The sequence below is a fragment of the Amphiprion ocellaris genome, chromosome 18 (genome assembly GCF_022539595.1).
Source record: "Amphiprion ocellaris isolate individual 3 ecotype Okinawa chromosome 18, ASM2253959v1, whole genome shotgun sequence".
Taxonomy (NCBI): Eukaryota; Metazoa; Chordata; class Actinopteri; family Pomacentridae; genus Amphiprion; species Amphiprion ocellaris.
The window spans coordinates 15,582,939-15,603,279 of record NC_072783.1 but is presented as its reverse complement, the minus strand read 5'-3'; the positions used below and the strand labels follow the sequence as shown (position 1 = coordinate 15,603,279).

Below are 20,341 nucleotides of genomic sequence, written 5' to 3'. Positions count from 1 at the left end.
ATTATGATTGCATGATTCCTTACTCTACCTTACCTGTGGTAAAAGTGGAAATATAAAGGGCTTTCATGCAAACTGAGTCTTTAGATTGAGCTCACTGTAGGTAAAAAGCTTGATGGTGGCTTGTGAAACAGCAATGCTGCAGACAAACTCTACTGACTAGTGGTAACACAGGAGCGCTGGACAGTGGGGGGAATTTTAAGCCATGCCAAATAGCTTGAGTGTAAACTGATTAGCCTGAAGCGCACTTATTGTAAACTGCAACTTCTCCCTTCAGCTCCCACAGTGTTGCTATGAGAAGCCTGAATGTCAGAAGTTTAGAGATAAAGTTTTCCATTTTTGTTCTACAGATAAGCAGTTGGTTTTCTCCCATAAACCCTTCACTATACAAACTGCGCAGCATGTGCCATATACGTTAAGTATAAAATGCACTAGTGCAAAGGTTCTCAATAGTTTAGGGCTCAAATTTCAGTGTGTATTATCCCAATTACTGAATTCCAGAGAATTTCTTTTAAGACAGTTTAGATGTATTGCTGTTAGCTTCCCTCATGCGCCTATATGTGTATGTAAAAAAAAAAAATCTGATCTTTAATGGCATAAAATCTCATCTCTTCGTTGTCTGCGTGCAAATGTTTGCAGTTCCATTTCTAACTAGAACTATGAAGCTTCTCAAGGAGATGACAAAAAGTAGGTACTATAAAGACGTTTGCTGTGTAAGTATGGTAGTCTTTGAAGAGACACAAATCCCTTAGCAGGAGATAAGCCAAATTCTGCTGAGTAAACTCTGAATGAAGTCGTATGTAAATGAAGTGATTTTCTTTTTCTTTAAAATTCTGTATGCGTTACAGCTCCAGCTTCTCTCTGACATGTCTAACTATTCAGCTTTCCAGTTCAAGAGCAGGAGAGTGAAGCATACAACGGCTGTTGCAAGAGATATTTGATAATTTAAGGAAGACGGGAATCATTAGCTGCATGTCTGAGAAGCAGGGTGGGGTTATTTGGCTAAGTAAATACATATTTATACAGATAGGATGGCAAACATACTGAGTCACTGTAAAAGTAAGCATTATAAATCAATGAGATTAAATATCACTGGTGCAATTTTTGGTTATTTTTGGTTTCCTTTTTGGATATGTAAATGTTAGCATTTGCAAGCTGCAAAATACTAACATGCTGACAATGATAACACTAACATGTAGATGCTGAGCACATGCAATGTTTACTGTGTGCAGCGTCTTAGTTTAAGGTAAACTTCATTGATCCCTCCATCCATCCATTATCTACACACCGCTTAATCCTCACTAGGGTCGCGGGGGGGGCTGGAGCTAAAAATTATAATTGTGGACTGCTGTTCTGGTGCCTTGAGTTCAGAATTATGTTGTTAAAAAAAGATGTGACAAGAAAGGGGGAGATCTTGAGTACCACAGACACCTATACAGTAGAGAATTATGACTCACAAGGTAGCATCATCCTGATGCATACCCCTGATATGTACACGGTATCATAATTTACAGCATAAAGATCATGGTATTTTGAAGGAGATGTGAAAAAAGCAATTGAAACCATAAAGTCATGAGGGAAATGTTATCTGAAGTAAAAGATCATAGGAGAAGCAGAGTAATTTTCTTTTAGACTTCTCTATAACAACACTTCTTTTTGAAACCAGAGGAGTCGTCCTCTGCTGGCCATTAGTAAGAATATAAGTGCAAGGTACTGATGCATTGACTTCACCTTTCAGACCCAGAGGCTCTGTTTATCTTCATACACAATTAATTAGAAGCAGTAGTTTTAGTAATCATAATCGTGATAATGGCAAAAGTGGCAGAAGCCGAAGTATCAGCAGTAGACATAACATTAGTGAAAAGTAGTAGAAACAGGAAGAGCAGAAGTGGTAATATTAGCAAAAGATGTAGCAAAAGTAGTTGTAGCCACAACAGTTAGCATTAATGCTAATAGCACTAGTTCTGGAACAGCAGTAGCAACCATGGTTGACGCAGTTGCGAAACAACACAAAAACCCCAAAGTTCAGGAATGACAAATGGGCAGAAACAGACATGAGACTGATAGATATCAGTGCATTTCAACACTGCTCCTTGTTGTGAGCTTACTTGATGATGTCTTTGTGTCCATTCCTAGCTGCCAGGTGGAGAGGGGTGGTGGAGGGAGAGTCCATGCTGTCAGTTGTTCCATCTCCTTCTAACATTGCTGCCACCATATTACTGCTCAGCAGCAACTGAGCCACCTAAAGAGAAATCACATTGAAGATGAAGTCTTAGCTGGCAGAATCAGGACAGGAATTTTAGCATTAGTAATACATAAATAATGTTTATGCAAAGCCAAGCTAGCTGAGGTGTGGAACATATATATATTGAAATAACATACTGAAAATGATGACATGTAGGGTAAATTTAGCACACAGAGGCTTATTCACTACTCACAAGCTGTCTAAAGATACCACTGTCTCTACTCACTCACACACACACAAAGTCTGTGTGTGTAGCAAAAAACGCCCAAAGCCTTCTATTCTTTCACAGTTAAACTGCAAAGTCAGACCAGACAAGAGAACATTTAACAAGCATAGGAAGTGTGTGTCAAATTCTGAATTACAGCTCAGCTTAACTGCCAATGTGGCAGAAAAACAGTAACACACACTGAAATCTTTAACCATACACTGTCCAAAAAGAGCCGCTTGAGGCCTGTTTTCCTTTCTTTCAGACGGGCTTTAATTAGCTGGGTCACTTCATTAAGCTGTGGGTCATGTTTGACATAGGCATCCTCATCCAGAAAAGGGCAAAATTGCATGCTTTCACATATAATTAATGGGAGTTGACTGAAACATGAATAGATCAAATCCCTAGATTTAGTTTCTCATTGAAAACACTGGCAAATAAGCAGAATATATTTTTCAAAGTGCCCCATAGCACATATAATGGCCACAAAAAATATTTTATAGCTAATTACAAAGTAACAAAAACTGTTGTAAGCTATAATAAGATGAGGCAAACTTTCCACCCAGTGCCATCATCAGTATTTCTAAATGATTAGCCACATATTTTGAATAACAGATCAGTATTCACAGATATGAAAAGTACACACAAATGTTCTCATACCTTGAGTCTGCCAAACTCACAGGCCATATCTAGTGGTGTCTTCTTCGCCTTGTTCATGAGGCAGGAATTAGACTGGTGCTGCAGCAACATCTCAGACTGAGAGGAAAAGGGAGAAATTGAGGTGTAAATTATATCACCTCATGTATTATGCACATACACTCACATACCAATCATCCCAAAACATTGGCTATGTGTGTGTTGATGTTTTGTCTTCGAACAGAGGAGGAGAACATATGATAGCTCTGGTGTTGCCTCTGTTGAGAATTGTCAGTACTGTGTTTTATGGTGTTCAACTGAAGAGGTCAGGGCTCAGTATGTTGCAAGACAGGTTTAGGTGTAAGCATGCGTGTCCATGATGTATGAATCTGTCTTTTAAAAACATTCCAGCCACCAAATGTATGAGGCTGAAGGACAGGAATGTGCGTGGTCACTGTGTGTAGACTCTTGTGTCAAACTTGGTGTTATGGCATTAATGATGTTGCTGGTATTGTTGGTGAACAATACGAGCTAAGACACAAAGGGAGTAGATTTCAGTGAAATGGGAGGACTGATAATGCCTTGGAACTTTGCCTTTGGCGTCTGACAGTTGTCTGTGTGTGTGTGTGTGTGTGTGTGTGTGTGTGTGTGTGTGTGTGTGTGTGTGTGTGTGTGTGTGTGTGTGTGTGTGTGTGTGTGTGTGTGTGTGTGTGTGTGTGTGTGTGTGTGTGTGTGTGTGTGTGCACGTACTCACCACCTCATAGTGTCCATATTGCGCAGAGAGATGTAGTGGTATCTGTCCGTCGTGGGAGGGGGAGTTGACTGAAGCACCAGCTCTCAGCAACAATAAGACAGAATCGGCTTTACCCTGCCATGCTGCGTAATGGAGAGGACGCATGCCTACAGACAGAAATGTAAATAAGGGATGGAGATGAAAAGATGGAAAGGAAAAAAGCAGCAACTATCAGTCTATTTACTTGTCATTAAGAGTATAATAATATTGTTGTTGCTGTTATTGGTATTATTTTTTAAGATAAGGCTTAGAGAGTTTGAGCATTTTAACACAAAGCCAGTTATACAAAGACGGGGCACATAAAGGTTTTATAAAGCTTGCTCCATATTAGAGACTGTCACAGAACTTTGACCAGCACCGCATTCTTTATTTTAAATCTGTCCTGGTCATGTCATCCAACTTTATGGAAGTGAATTACTATGCCATTTAACTACTCCATCAAAGGAAAAAACTGATGCTCTTCTTTACTTTTTCTGATGATCCTAAATCTGGAAATCAGGTCCATTCCCACTGCAAACTAACATCTTAAAGCAGCGATTAATTTATTCTCTTGGCCTATAAACTCAACAGTGACATAGTATCACATTATAAACCTCATTCTTGCCATGTTTCCTGACAACCAGTGTATTTAAAAAAATATATAAGTTCATTATTTGCTCTGTAAAGATGTGGATGTAAAAACCAAAACAATGATGTGAAAGCTGCTAAAATACCCTTTACGACTGCGTGGTGATAATTCATCACTACAATCCCTACTTTCACTTTGACATTACACATAGTCATTTGTTCCATTTTGGACTGAAGTGCTGCTATAAAAATAAGCCACAAATGACAGTCCGTGTTAATTCCAGTGAAATTATACTATATGTCCTCCAACAGTGTGGCTCACTGCTGTATTCTGGACGATGAAGGTTTATGGCACAGATGAATGAGGTATATCAACTTTTAGAAATCCAGACAATATTTGGTTCTGGTGTTTTCATGGGATTTGTTCACAATAAGAAAACTCTCCCCAAAACTGGTCATCCCTTGTGAAAGTTGTTAGCAATTTGCTTTTGCCGACAGTTTTACGAACACTCATACTTGCTGCTCTGATTTATTGCAGCACAACAAACATCTGATGTCATCGACTATTTATTGTCATCTGCTGACTAGAACCAAACAAATCAGCAGTAAGAAAATGAGCAGACAAGTTATGATGTGTATGTCATTACATTGTGACTTTTCCTGGAAGATATAACTCCTCTGCTCCCTTACCTGGAAGGTTTATGTTATATTTTACAGCATAGTGATAAATTCCTGTAGGTGCAGGTGAGCCAGCACTACACACCTCTGGTCTCAGCAGGCGAGTTGCCACTCCAAATTCTACTGTAATTGTTCCGCTTGAAATCTGAAGATATTTACCGTGGCACTGCTGTCACTGTATGGCAGGCAAACTTCAAAGTGAATCATATTTATTCATTATTCAAACTCATTTCCAGCTGAGTGTCAGAAAGCTGTTGAGAAACTTTCAGACTCAATTTAACCCCTACCGACTTCTGGAGTGTAAGTATTTTACTTTTTTTCTCTAAGTCACAGTTTTGCCAGGGGGCGCTGTTTCAGCTGTTAAAGCTGTTAAAGCTGTTCTGCAACTATGATACCATTGATGTCCTTGATATCCACTGTGGCCTGGGCCTCCAGCAGCAGAGACAACAGCTCTGTGGTGCCTGTCAGGGCAGCGTGGTGCAGCGCTGAGAAGCTGTGGGCAAGACATAGAGGGAGAGGGGAAAAAAAGGGAAAAGAGAGGAAGTGTGAAGGGACAGCAAGAGGAAGGAGAGACAAGGAGATGAGACGAGTTATAAATCATACTGAATTTACAGCAGTTGAACACTTTTCAAAACCCAGACTGAGATGACGAATGTGTGCTCATAATGACCATGCACCAAGAGTAGCAAAGAAAGTTCTGAAAGAAAATGGGATTCGCTTTCAGGCGCCCTTCCCGGCCAAACTTCGAGTTTTCTACCCAGACAGAACTCGCATGTACAACTCAGCCGAAGACGCGACGAGGGACATGGCAGAGATGGGGTTAGGGTTAAAGTAGGGATGGGGCCGATCCGATCAGGTATCGGTATCCGGTTCCAATACCAACGTAATTCACGGATCGAATATTTCTGACCCAACTTGCGGAGATTTCCAATGCATGATCCATGTCTGTGGTTTAATCAAACGTCTGCTCAAATAACTCCAAAAGTGATTCCCTACCAGCTGGTCTGCTAGCTGGCTGATAACTGTGGAACAGATTTCCTGAACGGAGGCGTGTCTTAATGAGATGTGGAGTAATGAGACACGTCTCCATTCAGGAAATCCATTCCACAGTTTGCAGTCAGCTAGCAGGCGAGCATTGAGCAGCCTGTGGCTAACCCAGCTTTTCACCACAACATGTCGGCTGTGTGGAAATATTTTACACTAGAAACACCACAAATTAACCCTCCTATGTTAAACGTTAAGATAATAAGAGAATTTGCTCCACATTTATCCAGTTTTAAAGAGATTTTATTCAGGTCCAGCTGCTGAAATGTGTTTAAAATTTTGAAATTAGCCTTTTTTGTGAGCTTCTTCAGTAAATTTCTAAGTTTTTCATTTGTGCCAAACGTTTTTAATCTTCGAACAAACTGTGCCGACAAGATGATTGAATATCTTTCTGGACTTCTGGGGTGTCACAGATTCTCGAACAGAACCAAAAATCTGAGAATTTGAAAATCTCACTCTCAGTCTCTCTCATCCAGATTTGAAAGCTCAGAAACCAGTATTATTTGTTGTTGTATATCGTCCTCCTGCTGAGTTTTTATTTCAATTGTCAGAATTTTTATCTGATTTAGTGCTCAGCTCAGATAAAGTGATTATCGTGGGTGACTTTAACATTCATGTTGATGTGGACATTGACAGCCTTATGGCAGCTTTTAATTCAATATTAGACTCAATTGGGTTTTCTCAACATGTAAATAAACCAACAATCACACCCTTGACCTCGTTCTGACTTATGGCATAGAAACCTAACAGTTAACAGTATTTCCCCAGAACCCTCTTCTTTCTGACCATTTTTTGATATGACATTTCAATTTACAACAATGGATTGTATAGGAGTTGAGAATAAATATCATTACAGTAGATGCCTGTCTGACAATTTGGTAACTAAATTTAAGGAAGCAATACCCTCTCTATTTAATTCAGCACCATTTAATGATAAAATGGAAGGCAAATATTATAATTTTACCCTGACAGAAGTGGATTATTTTGTTAATAATGCTGCAGCCTCGCTACATACAACACTTAATAGTGTTACACCTGTGAAAAAGAAAGTTCTATCTCAGAGAGAACCTGCTCCTTGGTATAATTCCCAGCAGGCGTCCTGAAAGCTGGAAAGGAAGTGGTATTCCACTAATTTAGAGGAAGTTTACGTAGCATGGAAAAATAGTCCAGTAATTTCTAACAATAGTTCTTCGTAATGCCAAAACAATATATTATTCATCTTTAATAGAGGAAAACAAGAACAACCCCAGGTTTCTCTTCAGCACTGTAGCCAGGCTGACAAAGAGTCAGAGCTCTGTTGAACCTTGTATTCCTTTAGCTCTAAGCAGTAACAACTTCATGAGCTTCTTTACAGATAAAATTGTCATGATTAGAGAAAAAAATAATCTGGCCCTTCCTACAAATGTCACAGATGTATCAGCGAGTACAGATGCTTTAGAATTGGCTGTAAGACCAAATGGATATTTAGAATTTTTCACTCCCATACATCTCTCTGAACTAATTTCAACAGTTTCCACATCCAAACCATCGACATGTCTTTTAGATCCTATCCCAACTAGACTTTTCAAGGAGGCTTTAATTAATTTTTCAAGGTTAGATCTGATTAATCTCTCTCTAGTAACAGGCTATGTACCACAGGCTTTTAAGGTTGCTGTAATCAAACCTTTACTTAAAAAGCCTACTCTAGATCCAGATGTTTTAGCCAAGTATAGACCAATATCCAACCTCCCATTTCTCTCTAAAGTTCTGGAAAGAACAGTTGCAAATCAATTATGTGAACATTTACAAAGGAATAGCTTGTTTGAAGAGTTTCAGTCAGGCTTCAGAGTGCATCATAGCACAGAAACAGCTCTGGTGAAAGTTACTAATGACCATCTCATAGCGTCAGATAATGGACTGGTTTCTATACTTGTTTTGTTGGACCTTAGTGCAGCAGTTAATATGTTCTGAAATGACGGTTAGGACGTGGATGACTGAACGTGTTTTTATTGTTTTCTGAGTGACTAGTTTTAACAGTGTGGTCTCATTTTGTTCCGATGCATTTTAGCAAATCAAGCTAATGTTCTGCTGTGTGTTGTTCTGATGGGAGGCTGCTGAGGGTCTGAGTGTTTTTGTGAACAAACCTGAGTTAAACTTGAAGTTCTGCTCTGGATCTGTTCCACTGAAGTGAGACTAACACACAACAGTGGACGTGCTTTCATGTTGTAGGTTTTCTGGGTGAGACATTAATTAGTTTTGTGGCTCGTCATTAACCAGGCAGCCTGTGTTAAGTTGTAACTATCCCCAGTTGACATGGGCGTGTTTCCTGAACAATCACCAGGTGTTCGACACCTGATAGAATGACAAAGATCTATGTGGATGAAGCGGGATGTTTATAGGACTGATCGGTGGCATGATGAGTGAGACTGTGGTCTGGTAATTTTACCGCTGGATAACGTGGTTTCAAATCCTCTCAACGTTCTTGAAAAATATGTGTTTTTTATTTCAAATAGCACATTTTTTTTACTATCTGTAGATGATATTTACATGGATATAGATTTCATTAAGTAGTGATGCCGACGTTTTTCGGCGAGGTCTTCTTTTTCTAGTATCTTTATTTCACGCAGAGCCAGGTCTGATTGCGACGAATCTGCGGACTAAACATCTGGAGACAGCAAATATCGCCAGTTAACCTGATCGCCAGTTAAACTGGAACACCGGATTTCAGCTGAAGGCATGCTGTTCTATCCAAATAGTCATGAGACTTTGACATTTTTATTGTGATATACCCACCACTATTGTTAGCTTTTGTTTCAATGAATTGTTTGAGATGAGGAAATCACTATTGCATGCTTCTACTTAAATGCCCTTTCATGACATAATATAAAGTTTTTACATTTTCCATAAATTTCACCTGAAAGTTGACTAACTTTTTGTGAGTAGTATATGTAGACACGTCATGTAAGCACACTTCAATAATATATCTGCTGCAGTAGTGCAGCTTATCCATCTAGCTCGGTGCAGACGGTAAAAAAAAAAAAACATGTTGCTGATATGTTTAAGACTGAAATCTGCTTGAAAAGCACAACTGATTATCTGTCAAAATGTGTGTAACAGAAGTGTGCACTGAACACTGAATAAAGTCTCTGTAGACTATAGACAAAACTTGCATCTTTCATCACAAATGTATTTTTATTCACCCAAAGTACAAGAGTAAAAATACAAGCGAACTTAAAGAACTTAAGAAGTAAAAGATTTTACAAAAAAAAGATTTTTTTTCCCATTTTTTGTCCCATCAGTCCAGCCAAAGTGTTTGAATTTTCATCCATCCTCTGGATGTTCTGGGAGCATGGCAGTGGCCAGGTTTTGGTCTCTTCTGATCTGTTCCAAGAACCGTTCCTCTGACTTCTCCAGATACTGCTGCAGATCCACAGTAGCACTCCGTTAGTGCTTAGTTTTTCCTTCATAAAAGCACCCAAAAGGTACTAGCTGTTAGTAATTATTTTCTATATTCATGAACACAGTTAACTTAAAGTAAATGTTGTATTTTGTGATTTTAGGATTAGCCAAAAGATAACATATTGATCATGTTGATGTCTGCATAGTCTAAACAGATCTTACTTGATTTGGTCTGTAGAGAGGAGAATGGCGTGGATGAGCTACAGGATGGGATTGGTGAGCTGTAGAGAAGTGGTCCTTGTAACTGGACCTCATCATCCAAGGCCGACAACTAAATAAAATGAACAAGAAATGTTGCTGATAGCATCTGTAATTTAAAACCATTTTCTCCATGAATTGATTAATTATTAATTTGTCCATACAATGTTAAAGTGTTAAAAAGAAATACCTGTAATAATTTCCAACAGTGCTAAATGCCTTGTTTTATTTGAACAACAACTGAAAACCACCAAAGAAATCTGTGTATACTAAATGACATTGAATTTCCACATCTGCAAAACTGGAAAACCACAAAACAATCAGCATTTTACCTTGAAAGTATAAAAATAGCTGCCATTACCAGTACTCTTTACTTCATTGTGTTAATTTAATCATTTCAATCAAATTTAGACTTGCATTAACGATAACGTTAGCAAATAGTTTATTGGTTCTTCAAGAGAAATTTCAATGGTTATATATAGTTCAGTAATATGATTAAATGGGCCATTGTGTCACAACGTGGGAGGTTTTGAATACAAATCTTGTAATGAAATATTGCTGCTGCTTTTCTCAGGTTTCATAAGACATTGTTTCATAGCTTGTTAGCTTACCAGCGGCTAACTGGCTAGCAAACAATAGTCACCGCCAACCTCTGATCACTGATCCTGTGGCCCTACCACGTTAGCTGGCGTAACGTTCATAATATTGATGTGGGCCTATTGTAGCTGGCGTATTCATAGTAGGCTAACAGCAGGGTGTTTGAGAAATAAAACTTACCAGGATCAGGATCAGTGGTCTGTATGGCGGACTGCATCAACTCCAGCACGACTGTGGCGTTCAGGGCTCCGGTTGGAAATCACGGAATACAGCCGGTCAAAATGGGGGCTCTATTTGGTTGACAATTGCTGCATCCCACCTTCTTTTTCTGGTCCGTGTAGTCATTTTTGAGCTTTTTAAGGTTGTTGAGTTAGTCGAGGCTCCGCTCGTACCGGCTGCAGCCATCTCCTGCCGGATCGTTTCAAACAGGCGTGGTCCGAGAGGCTCCCTCTAACTTCGACTGAATTTCATATGAAGACCACAGGTCCAGGAAGCATTGGGTCTCCTCCTCAGACCATTGCTGCTTGGATTTGGCGTCTATATTTACCGGTTTTCATAACACAAACACTAAACACTACTACTACTACTACTACTCGCTCAGCTGTTTAAAAATGACGGTTCTATGTTTTCACCGTTGATCGTCGGTCACCATAACCCCGCCCCTAGCCCGTGACGTACTCGGTTCTCAACTCTGGCCCGGCAAAGAGTTGGTGCCTGAAAAGCACCAGTTTTTGGAGCCTAGAACCGGTGCTCAGCTGATGGAAACACAAAGAACCGATGCTAAGTCAGGCACTGGCTCCGAACTAGAACTGGAACCAGTTTTATCGAAAAGGGGCCAGAATGGCCTCCATCTTGCTCAGTGTGCATCTCTCCACCTCATCCTCCAGTGAGTTCAATTTGATTCCAACCACAGAGCCAGATTTTTTAACCAGTTTGTTCAGGCGGCTTGCATCCTTGTGTTTTATACTGCCTCCCCAGCAGACTGCAGCATAAAACAGAACACTTGCCACCACAGACTGATAAAACATCTGCAGCATCTTACTGCAGATGTCTACCGATCAGAGTCCTCTGAGGCAAAAGAGGCGGCTCTGCACCTTTTTGTAGATGAAGTGTATGCTTTTAGATGAGTCCAACTTATTATCCAGGTGTACACATAAATATTCATACGATGTCACCACCTCGATGTCCACGCCACAAGTGTTCACTGGCTGAAGAGGGGGTTTGGATCTGTGGAAATCTATGATCATTTCCTTTGTCTGTGAGGTGTTGAATAGCAGGAAATTTCTGTGACTCCAGTCACTGAAGGCACTTATCAGATCCCTGTATTCGGCTTCATGTCCATTTCTGATACATGCCACAATAGCAGTGTCATCAGAGTATTTATGAATGTGGCAGGACTCAGTGCTGGATTTGAAGTCTGATGTATCCAGTTTGAACAGGAATGGAGCCAGGACTGTTCCTTGTGGAGCCCCAGTACTGCTAATTAATGTCCCAGAAACACAGTTCTCCAGCCTGACAAACTGTGGCCTTCCTGTCAGGTAATCTATGATCCAAGAAACACACGAAGGATCCACTCCCATCTCCGTGAGCTTGTCTTTGAGGATGGTGGGTTGGATGGAGTTGAATGCGTTTGAAAAATCAAAGAACATGATTCTCACATAAACTCCAGGTTCCTCCAGATGAGACAGAGCATTGTGAAGCATGAAGAGGATGGCATCATCCACGCCAATGTGTTCTTTGTATGCAAACTGCAGGGAATCAAGTTTGTCTTTGACCTCAAGCCTCAGTAGGCGTAGAATCAGCTGCTCCAAAGTTTTCATGATGTGTGAGGTAAAGGCAATAGGTCTATAATCATTTAGTTCAGCCGGACATTTGATTTTTTAGTTAAGAGACACCAAACTTTTCAGCCACTTTCAGAGGCACGGGTTTCAGAAAGACATCTGAAGGAACAAGGCTTAAAGGAGAGAATAGCTGCTAAGAAGTCATTATCGAGGACAGCAAACATCCAAAAATGCCTAAAATTTGCCAGGGAGCACAAACACTGGACTGTAGATGTTTGGAAGAAGGTACTCTGGATGGATGAGTCCAAGTTCTTCGGTCAGTGTCATTGTGTTTATGTCTGCAGAAAAGCTGGAGAACATTTTGATGCCAGATGTATTGCACCCACAGTGAAACATGGTGGAGATTCCATCATGGTATGGGGTTCCATTTGTGGAAACAGCATGGGCAAATGAGTTAAAATCAATGGTATCACGAACAAGAAGGTCTACTACAACATCTTGGTGCATCATGGAATCCATTCTTTATTGAACCTGATTGGTTGTGGGTTCATATACCAAGAAGACTTCTCTTAATGCTCTTATGTCACATTAAGCACTGCTCCTGATGTGATAACATTTGACCTAGTACTGCCAAGTAATTAGAATCTCTACTTCTTTCATGTGACCACATTCATGGCTGGGATGGTAAATCCAAAGTGAACAGAGTGACCGCACTCACCCTGCATGACAAGACACACGCAGCAGGCCATAGTCAACACACAGTCATTACATGTATTCTAACATTCAAACTGCAGCTTAGAGAGGATGATTCTTTGCTTGTGTTACAGCCTACTTTGAGAGGTCTCCCAAAGAAAAAAACTTAACATCTTTACATGTGTGTCTAAGCCTAGGGAAGAACAGAAGAGTCAAACTTAATTAAAAGTGTATTTGCTTTATACTACCAAATCACAATATTGGCACACTGCTGGTTTGATTGGAACAAACTACCATTTTTTTTGGTCTCCCAAAATTTGATCAAGTAGGAATGACAAGTAGCTAGAATACGACCCCAAACATCATTAACAAGTCATAGTATCGTAATTCTAACTAGGCAAACTTTGGATATAGTGATATAATATGTATAGTGCCAGCATATCATCCTACATTACTTTATGGGATTACAGGTTAAAACTAGAAAAGCACTCAGAGAGTGCAGTACTCGCCAAGGCTGTACGTCAACACGTATCATTTTCGACGGATGAAATCTTTAATAAAAAATGACCTTGCACTGAGCACAAGCATGTGTTATGCATGTGCATGTTATGTATGAATACCAAATTGTGTGTAAATTACTCTTATAAAAGTCTGTTGATCAGTTCATCACTTTTGGCAAACCTTTGTTTTGCTACTGTTAAAATAACCATTCCGTCCATGCTTTTATTTTGAAGACGCATTTTTAATGTTGCGGGCTTTTATTTTGTCACCATTCCAGCAGCACATGACGAAGACGCTGCCGAAAAGTCAGAAGATTCAACTAAAGATGAAAGACAACGGTTACACGCTGTTGTCTAGCAAAGGATGTGTCTAAACTTAGAAGCACCTAGTGGGGACAAGGTCTTACGGGGAAGAAATGAGTGAAGGACAGAAAGGTGAATTTGTGTTCAAAATAAGGCTGACAGCTAAAATTAACGTGTCTGGCTGGGGTTTGCTACATTGCGTGACCTAAATATGTAGTGGACGGCAGGAATTGATGGGACTCAGAAACAGCCCACAGTTTAATCATTTGTTCCTTGTATGATTTCCAACTGATAAATCACAGTCAATTTGTAGTAGGATCGCAATCATGTGATCGTCAGCAAGTAACTGACACAGTGTTCACATCATGGTTACAGCGACGCCATGCCGGCTGCTATATCTCCCAATGGGAAATCTTTAACAAAGCTGTAGATCCAGACTATAAGCCGCATCACTGCCAAAATCTAATTACTTGGTCCTTGTGTCATTTCTGACCTTCTCTGAAAATTTCATCCAAATCTGTTGCTCCATTTTTCAGTAATGTTTCACACAGACAGACAGATTCACAGATTCACAGACAAACGTACGCCGATCGTCACATAACTCCACCCGTTCCTGGGCGGAGTAATAAAAACAGCCTATTCCCATCTGTTACACCCTTGTTCTTTATATGATTTGAATCATCAGCTTGCCTCCATATTTTTACATATTAGGATGTATGTGTTTACTTACTGCTTTACATAGTACTTTACATAGTTTTTAAAATGAGACTCAAAAACACAGAAGCAGATTTCCCGGGTTTCATACTTAACAAACCTAACCTATCACTCATGTCAACTTATGGGGTGGGACTTTGCATATATTATTATTCAGAATCATTTTCCAGTTCAAGCATGCATCAGAATGAATTTATACTTCTCTAGATTTTTCAGATGTTACTGTATTGAACTGATTAAATTCTGATAGTATGAAGAGTAATTGTACAGAGTTTGTAACACAGAGAAATGTATACACAGTTTCACAGTAGCTTCTTTTTCACCGATAATATCTAAGAAAATTGCTATTTGGGCAAGCGTGTGATCACATGACATCACGTGACGAATGCTGAAGTTTAGGGCTGCAACAACGAATCGATAAAATCGATAATAATCGATTATTAAAAGCGTTGGCAACGAATTTCATTATCGATTCGTTGTGTCGCGCGATTCGTGCGTCACTCGCCATGTCGCGGAGCCGTCAACTTCACCTGCAGAGCTTTGTCAATGCTGGCTGACGGAAATAAAGTTTTTTTGTTTTTTGTTTTTTTAAAATAATTCCACCTCTAGAGCGAGTTGAACAGAACGAGGTGGCGGCAAAGCGAAAGTAAATTCAGAGTAATTTCAACCAAACGTGACCGACACGGAGAAAACAGTCGGACCGAAATCCTCAGAAGTGTGGCAGCATTTCACGCTTCACAAAACAACAAACATGCGTAGCATGCAAGCTTTACAAAAGTGATATGATGTACGGGAGCACCACGGTAATGATGCAGCACCTGAAACGGAAACACGTTGGAGTCGCCGATGAGGATGAAGGAGCTCAACAGCAGGTAAGTCACTACAGTATCCTACGTTTGTTCCGTTTTACAGTGAGGAAACGTAACGTTAGTCTCTCTGGTAGCTCTCCTGATGCTAGTGTTTGTTAGCTGATTAATGACAGTCATAGGGCACGTGTGTGTGTGTGTGTGTGTGTGTGTGTGTGTGTACGTGCGTGTGTGAAACTTTTTATTTCACTTTAATCAGCTTAAGCAGGGTTTGAATATGCTTTATAAATAAACGTAACTTGCCCACAATGGTGATAATAATTTAAAGATTAAGCCTCGAGTTTTAATTTTCTCACAAAGTCTGAGTGAAGACACTGGTCTGTGTTGGAGTGAGGCAGGATGAACTGCATTTAGACCGGGGTTAAAGTAACTTATTTAGTATGTAGTATTTTTTATGGTGCTTGTCCTATCTATCTGTCTGTCTGTCTGTCTGTCTGTCTGTCTGTCTGTCTGTCTGTCTATCTATGTATCTATCTATATGTGTGTGCGTGTGTCTGTGTGTGTGTGTGTGTGTGTGTGTGTGTGCGTGTGTGTGTGCGTGCATACTTTGTGTTTTGCTCTTTGGACTACTTACTTGCCTTAACCTAATACTGCAAATAAAACAAGATAATTACTGAGTTGCTGTAAATTGTGCTATAATACATACTCAAACTATACTATCTTTCTCATTTCATGAACAGCAAACAATGACAGGCTTCATGATGAGAAAGACATCATGTCCACCACAGCAAGCATCTGTCCTGACTGACAGCATCCTCAACATGATGGTCATTGACACGAGGCCTGTGTCGATGGTTGAAGACGAAGGCTTCGCTTCAATGATCTTATTTGCTCTGTCAGTCCAAATCTTCTCTTTCAGAATAAAGCGGCGGAAATTAAAAATGTGTTGTTTTTTTATCCGATTCATCGATTAATCGAAAAAATAATCGGCCGACTAATCGATTATTAAAATAATCGTTAGTTGCAGCCCTACTGAAGTTGTAGAATGTGGTGTGGCCACTAAAATCAACAATCAAAATTCAACGCAAGTTCAGCCACTAATTCTGGAGGCATGGCAGACACAAGCTATTAATAATATTTCCTGCACTTCCAGCACGCTATCTCCGTCGACACTATCGTGCTTCTGTGTGATAGGAACATAACCTTGGTAAACGGTACAGTAGATTCTCAATTAGAAAGTTAAGATTTTTATTTAACAGGGCTGAGACTTCACACATGGTCAGTTAAAGCTACTCCAACTGCCATTCAAAAGTAGTATTTACAATTTATAGTACAGCTATAGGTAGCTATAGTGAATCTATTTGAATATTAAGCACAGAATAAAGTACATTTTATCACTACCATTCTAATATGTGACATAATATGGACTAAACAAACTAAATTATCTGCAATTTTATACTACTGCAAGGGTGAGATAATAACTCTGGTGGATGGTAAATGTCAGTACGTGTGTGATTTGATTGAGTCACACTGTTAAGACATAAGACAAACAGGAGACAGCCACAGGTAGAGCTTATTGTTTTCAATCTGCATGTCAATCAAGACAGTGACTCTTTCACTGCATTCTCCTGAGTAAGCTTCATGCTTATCTCACAGGCTTAGAGACACTATGTACACACATGCACTCCTCTTACCCATCTGAGTCTTGGTAGTTGATGTTGAGTCTCTTGGTGGAGCCAAGCAGCTCTGGAAAAAGACAGATGGAGAAAGGAGGGAGGGAAGTGAAAAAAGACAATTATTATATGGTGACATATTTGTTTTCTCATCAAAACTCTCCAGAAATTCATCCAACCCTCTGTGTTTTCAGTGTTCTGTTCCCTGCACTTCCCTCCATCATCACTCCTTCCATCAAACAGCCTGACAGTACCGACAGGATGGAGAGTTTTCCTCATCCCCTGCTGCTCTCAGCACGTCTGACACCTGCTATAAACTGCTATCTTATCACGGCTCTTTGAAATTGAGAATGACGACCAGAAAACACAGGCATGACCAAACAAAACATACTTATATTTCTTTTTCCATGACAGCATAAGAAAATAGTCTAAGTCAGTTAGCAAGACTGAACAGGTTCTTCTGACTTACCTTGGAAGAGACGCACTGCAACTTGTCCCATGTCTTATTCATTTAGTACTCCAAGCGGAAACATACTGTAGTCATCTACTCTCTTTTTTTGTCCTGCTTTTTCATGTGTTTCCGCAAAACCTAAAATCTCTAAAAATGTAATTAAAACTGAAACTATTAATTTTCTGTTTTTAAAATATACTTCTTAAATTGAACACCAGTTGGTCAAACGCTGACAAACTGGTTCCAGTAGTTTCATCTCAACGGCTACAAACCTGCCCAAGACTTGCAATGCAAGCGTTGTTAAATAATTTCTTTTTTAATTCAAGGTATCAAAGTCAGATCTTTTATTATGACATTCCACTTCTACCTGCATAATTCTCTTCTCTAAGTATCCAACTCCGCTCAACTCTGGCCACTATCCCAAGCCCCTTAAAGCCTCATTTTAAATAATATCAAACTAGATCTCCTGACTTTATATGTGCATCTATCTCCATCTCAGACATTCATCCCAAGCCGCTAATGAGGAATGGAAATTCTCCTCACACAGCTAAATATCCCTCACCATCCTACAGCAGAGACCGACTGTAAAGGCCCAACTGTCCACTGAGACCCACACAGGAACCAGACTGCCAAGGCCTCTAAATACAGCACCATTCATCACAGTCAATCTCCCTCACTGTTTTCTCCCACAGTGGTGTTGAAAATCACAGGACAGGAATGTGCGCAACCACTGTCTGTAGACTCTTGTGTAAAACTTGGTGTTATCACATTAACGGTGTTGCTGGTATTCTTGGTGAACAATACGAGCTAAGACACAAAGGGAGTAGATTTCAGTGAAATGGGAGGACTGGTAATGCCTTGGAACTTTGCCTTTGGCGACTGACAGTTGTCTCTGTGTGCGTGTGCGTGTGTGTGTGCGTGTGTGTGCGTGTGTGTGTGCGTGCGTGTGCGTCAGGCTGGAAGACGGAAAGACAGGAAGAGAGAGAGAAGAATAAGATTTGCAGTACAGTAGTAAGAGAGAAGAGATTCTGCTTTCATTTACAAGAGGCAACTGTCTGATCACAACCCAAGAATTTTATGTATTTTAGATGACTGCACACCTCACCCATAAAATGTAGAGGTCATGGTGGCTGACAGGTGCATAGAGCATTCGAGTTTCATAAAGGAGACCAGACATTGTGTCCATGCTGGACATCCTTCCCAAATCTTTACAAAGTTTTATTATTGCCTGACACCAACCTTACATTAACCATTGTTTATTTACCACTACATAATATTTTCCCTAGCTTATGTCCCTTACAATTATAATTTAAATGATTCTTTCCCAACAAATTTAAAGCATTCCAGTAAAATTGCTGTGATTATTGGATTTGCGCATGAGTCATTGGTCTTTTTATGTCTGTGACCCATGGTTTTGCATTGACTGAGAGCAACTTATATATACTTAGCTTTTAAATAGCTTGCTGCACAATACAGTTATATTTAAGACTCTCTGCCAGGCTAAAACTGCTTGTCTTATGATACAGGAGTCAATTGCATAAATGTGTAATTTAAACAAATTAGACTTTGTGGCAGGCTATAGTAGAGCTGAAGATAAAAACCCCAAATCAAGAACCTGAACACACACAAAAGTACACATTGGCATTGAATTATAAGACAGAAGTGCTGGTTGTGGACTTTGCCAAAATGGCATTTAAACTGTCCCAGCGGTACTGAAAGAAGAGGACCTTTAGGGAGTTGTAGTGACAGGATGAGACTGAAAACTGACGTTAAAATCTTATTAGCTCAGACATTTTAATATTATTATTTGTGTACATAGTTGCTACATCACCAAGCTTCAGAAAAACAATATGTTGCTATTGAACATAAAGGAAAAAAAACTTTTTTTGCATAAATGTCCAGTGCCGGTGTTCTGGCCTAGCAAATGAGCTCTATAAAAATATTAGATCTGAAAAATACTTAACCAAAGCCAATGCTGTTAGGACACTGAAATTCTCTTAACATTGGCAAAAAATGTTCCTTCTGACTAAAAGGTAAAAGAATGATGGCGATACTGATGGAAATGTATTAACCAGGCAGAAGAAGACACTAAATAATAGTATAAATATTAATACAGCTGTGACAAAAAGCAGCAGCATTTTACATAAATGACAACAAATCTGATTATTACTCAGATTAGAAAGCCATCCATCCATTATCTATACACCGCTTAATCCTCACTAGGGTCGCGGGGGGGGGGGGGCTGGAGCCTATCCCAGCTGACTCGGGCGAAGGCAGGGGACACCCTAGACAGGTCGCCAGTCTGTCGCAGGGCTACATACAGAGACAAACAATCACTCTCACATTCACACCTACGGGCAATTTAGAATGATCAATTAACCTCAGCATATTTTTGGACTGTGAGAGGAAGCCGGAGTACCCGGAGAAAACCCACGCATGCACAGGGAGAACATGCAAACTCCATGCAGAAAGATCCCGGGATGTCAGGCTGGCAACCGCCAGCCCCAGTTAGTGCTCTTCTCCCCTCCCCTCTCCATCCTTCCCGGTGAAAGACAGCCCAGCAGCACTGAAGGAGCAACAGGTGTTTCCTATTCGGATACAATCTGCCAGCGCAGGAACAGGCGGAGGTCGACCAATCAAGTGCCGGCTCGGCTGCAATATAACCAGACGCCACCCAGCTCTCGGCGCCAGATCGTCACTCTGCTCGGAGAGGTTCACAGCCTGACTATCAACCATTGTGTTTGCGGCTCTATAGATCGACTAACCTTCAGTGTCCTCCTTCGTTTCAGTTTTGGAGCCACCTGTTCCTGCCGTTGGGCCAGCAGCTCGGAACCCCGGTCGCCTCCTCCAAGAAACGGAGATCCACACCTGAGCCGACCCCCTCCTGCTGGCGTCCTTCCTCGCCCACCTGTTGCAACTCAACCCAGGCTGCCACCGCTGTGAACCGGTCCAGAGCATCCCGATTAATGCACGCTCATAGTTAGTCCTAGTTTAGGGCTCTTGTTACAGAAGGCTCAGAATA

General features: G+C 40.4%; 1 protein-coding gene across 8 annotated transcripts in view; it reads right to left on the bottom strand.

Annotated features, from left to right (window-relative positions):
• The window catches only part of LOC111577809 (caskin-2-like), a 96,764-nt gene that overhangs the window by 39,739 nt on the left and 36,684 nt on the right, over positions 1–20,341 (bottom strand). For 5 of the 8 annotated variants that reach the window (XM_055004339.1, XM_055004338.1, XM_055004342.1 and 2 more), the window contains exons 3-7: positions 16,890–16,941; positions 5,517–5,614; positions 3,838–3,983; positions 3,108–3,203; positions 2,106–2,239 (exon numbers count right to left, since the gene is read on the bottom strand). In XM_055004339.1, the coding sequence (XP_054860314.1) occupies positions 2,106–2,239; positions 3,108–3,203; positions 3,838–3,983; positions 5,517–5,614; positions 16,890–16,941 (526 nt within the window). Of the gene's footprint in view, positions 1–2,105; positions 2,240–3,107; positions 3,204–3,837; positions 3,984–5,516; positions 5,615–9,765; positions 9,875–16,889; positions 16,942–17,337; positions 17,890–20,084; positions 20,216–20,341 lie in introns of those variants that run through there. The other 3 variants (XM_055004345.1, XM_055004340.1, XM_055004344.1) reach the window with 3 other exon arrangements.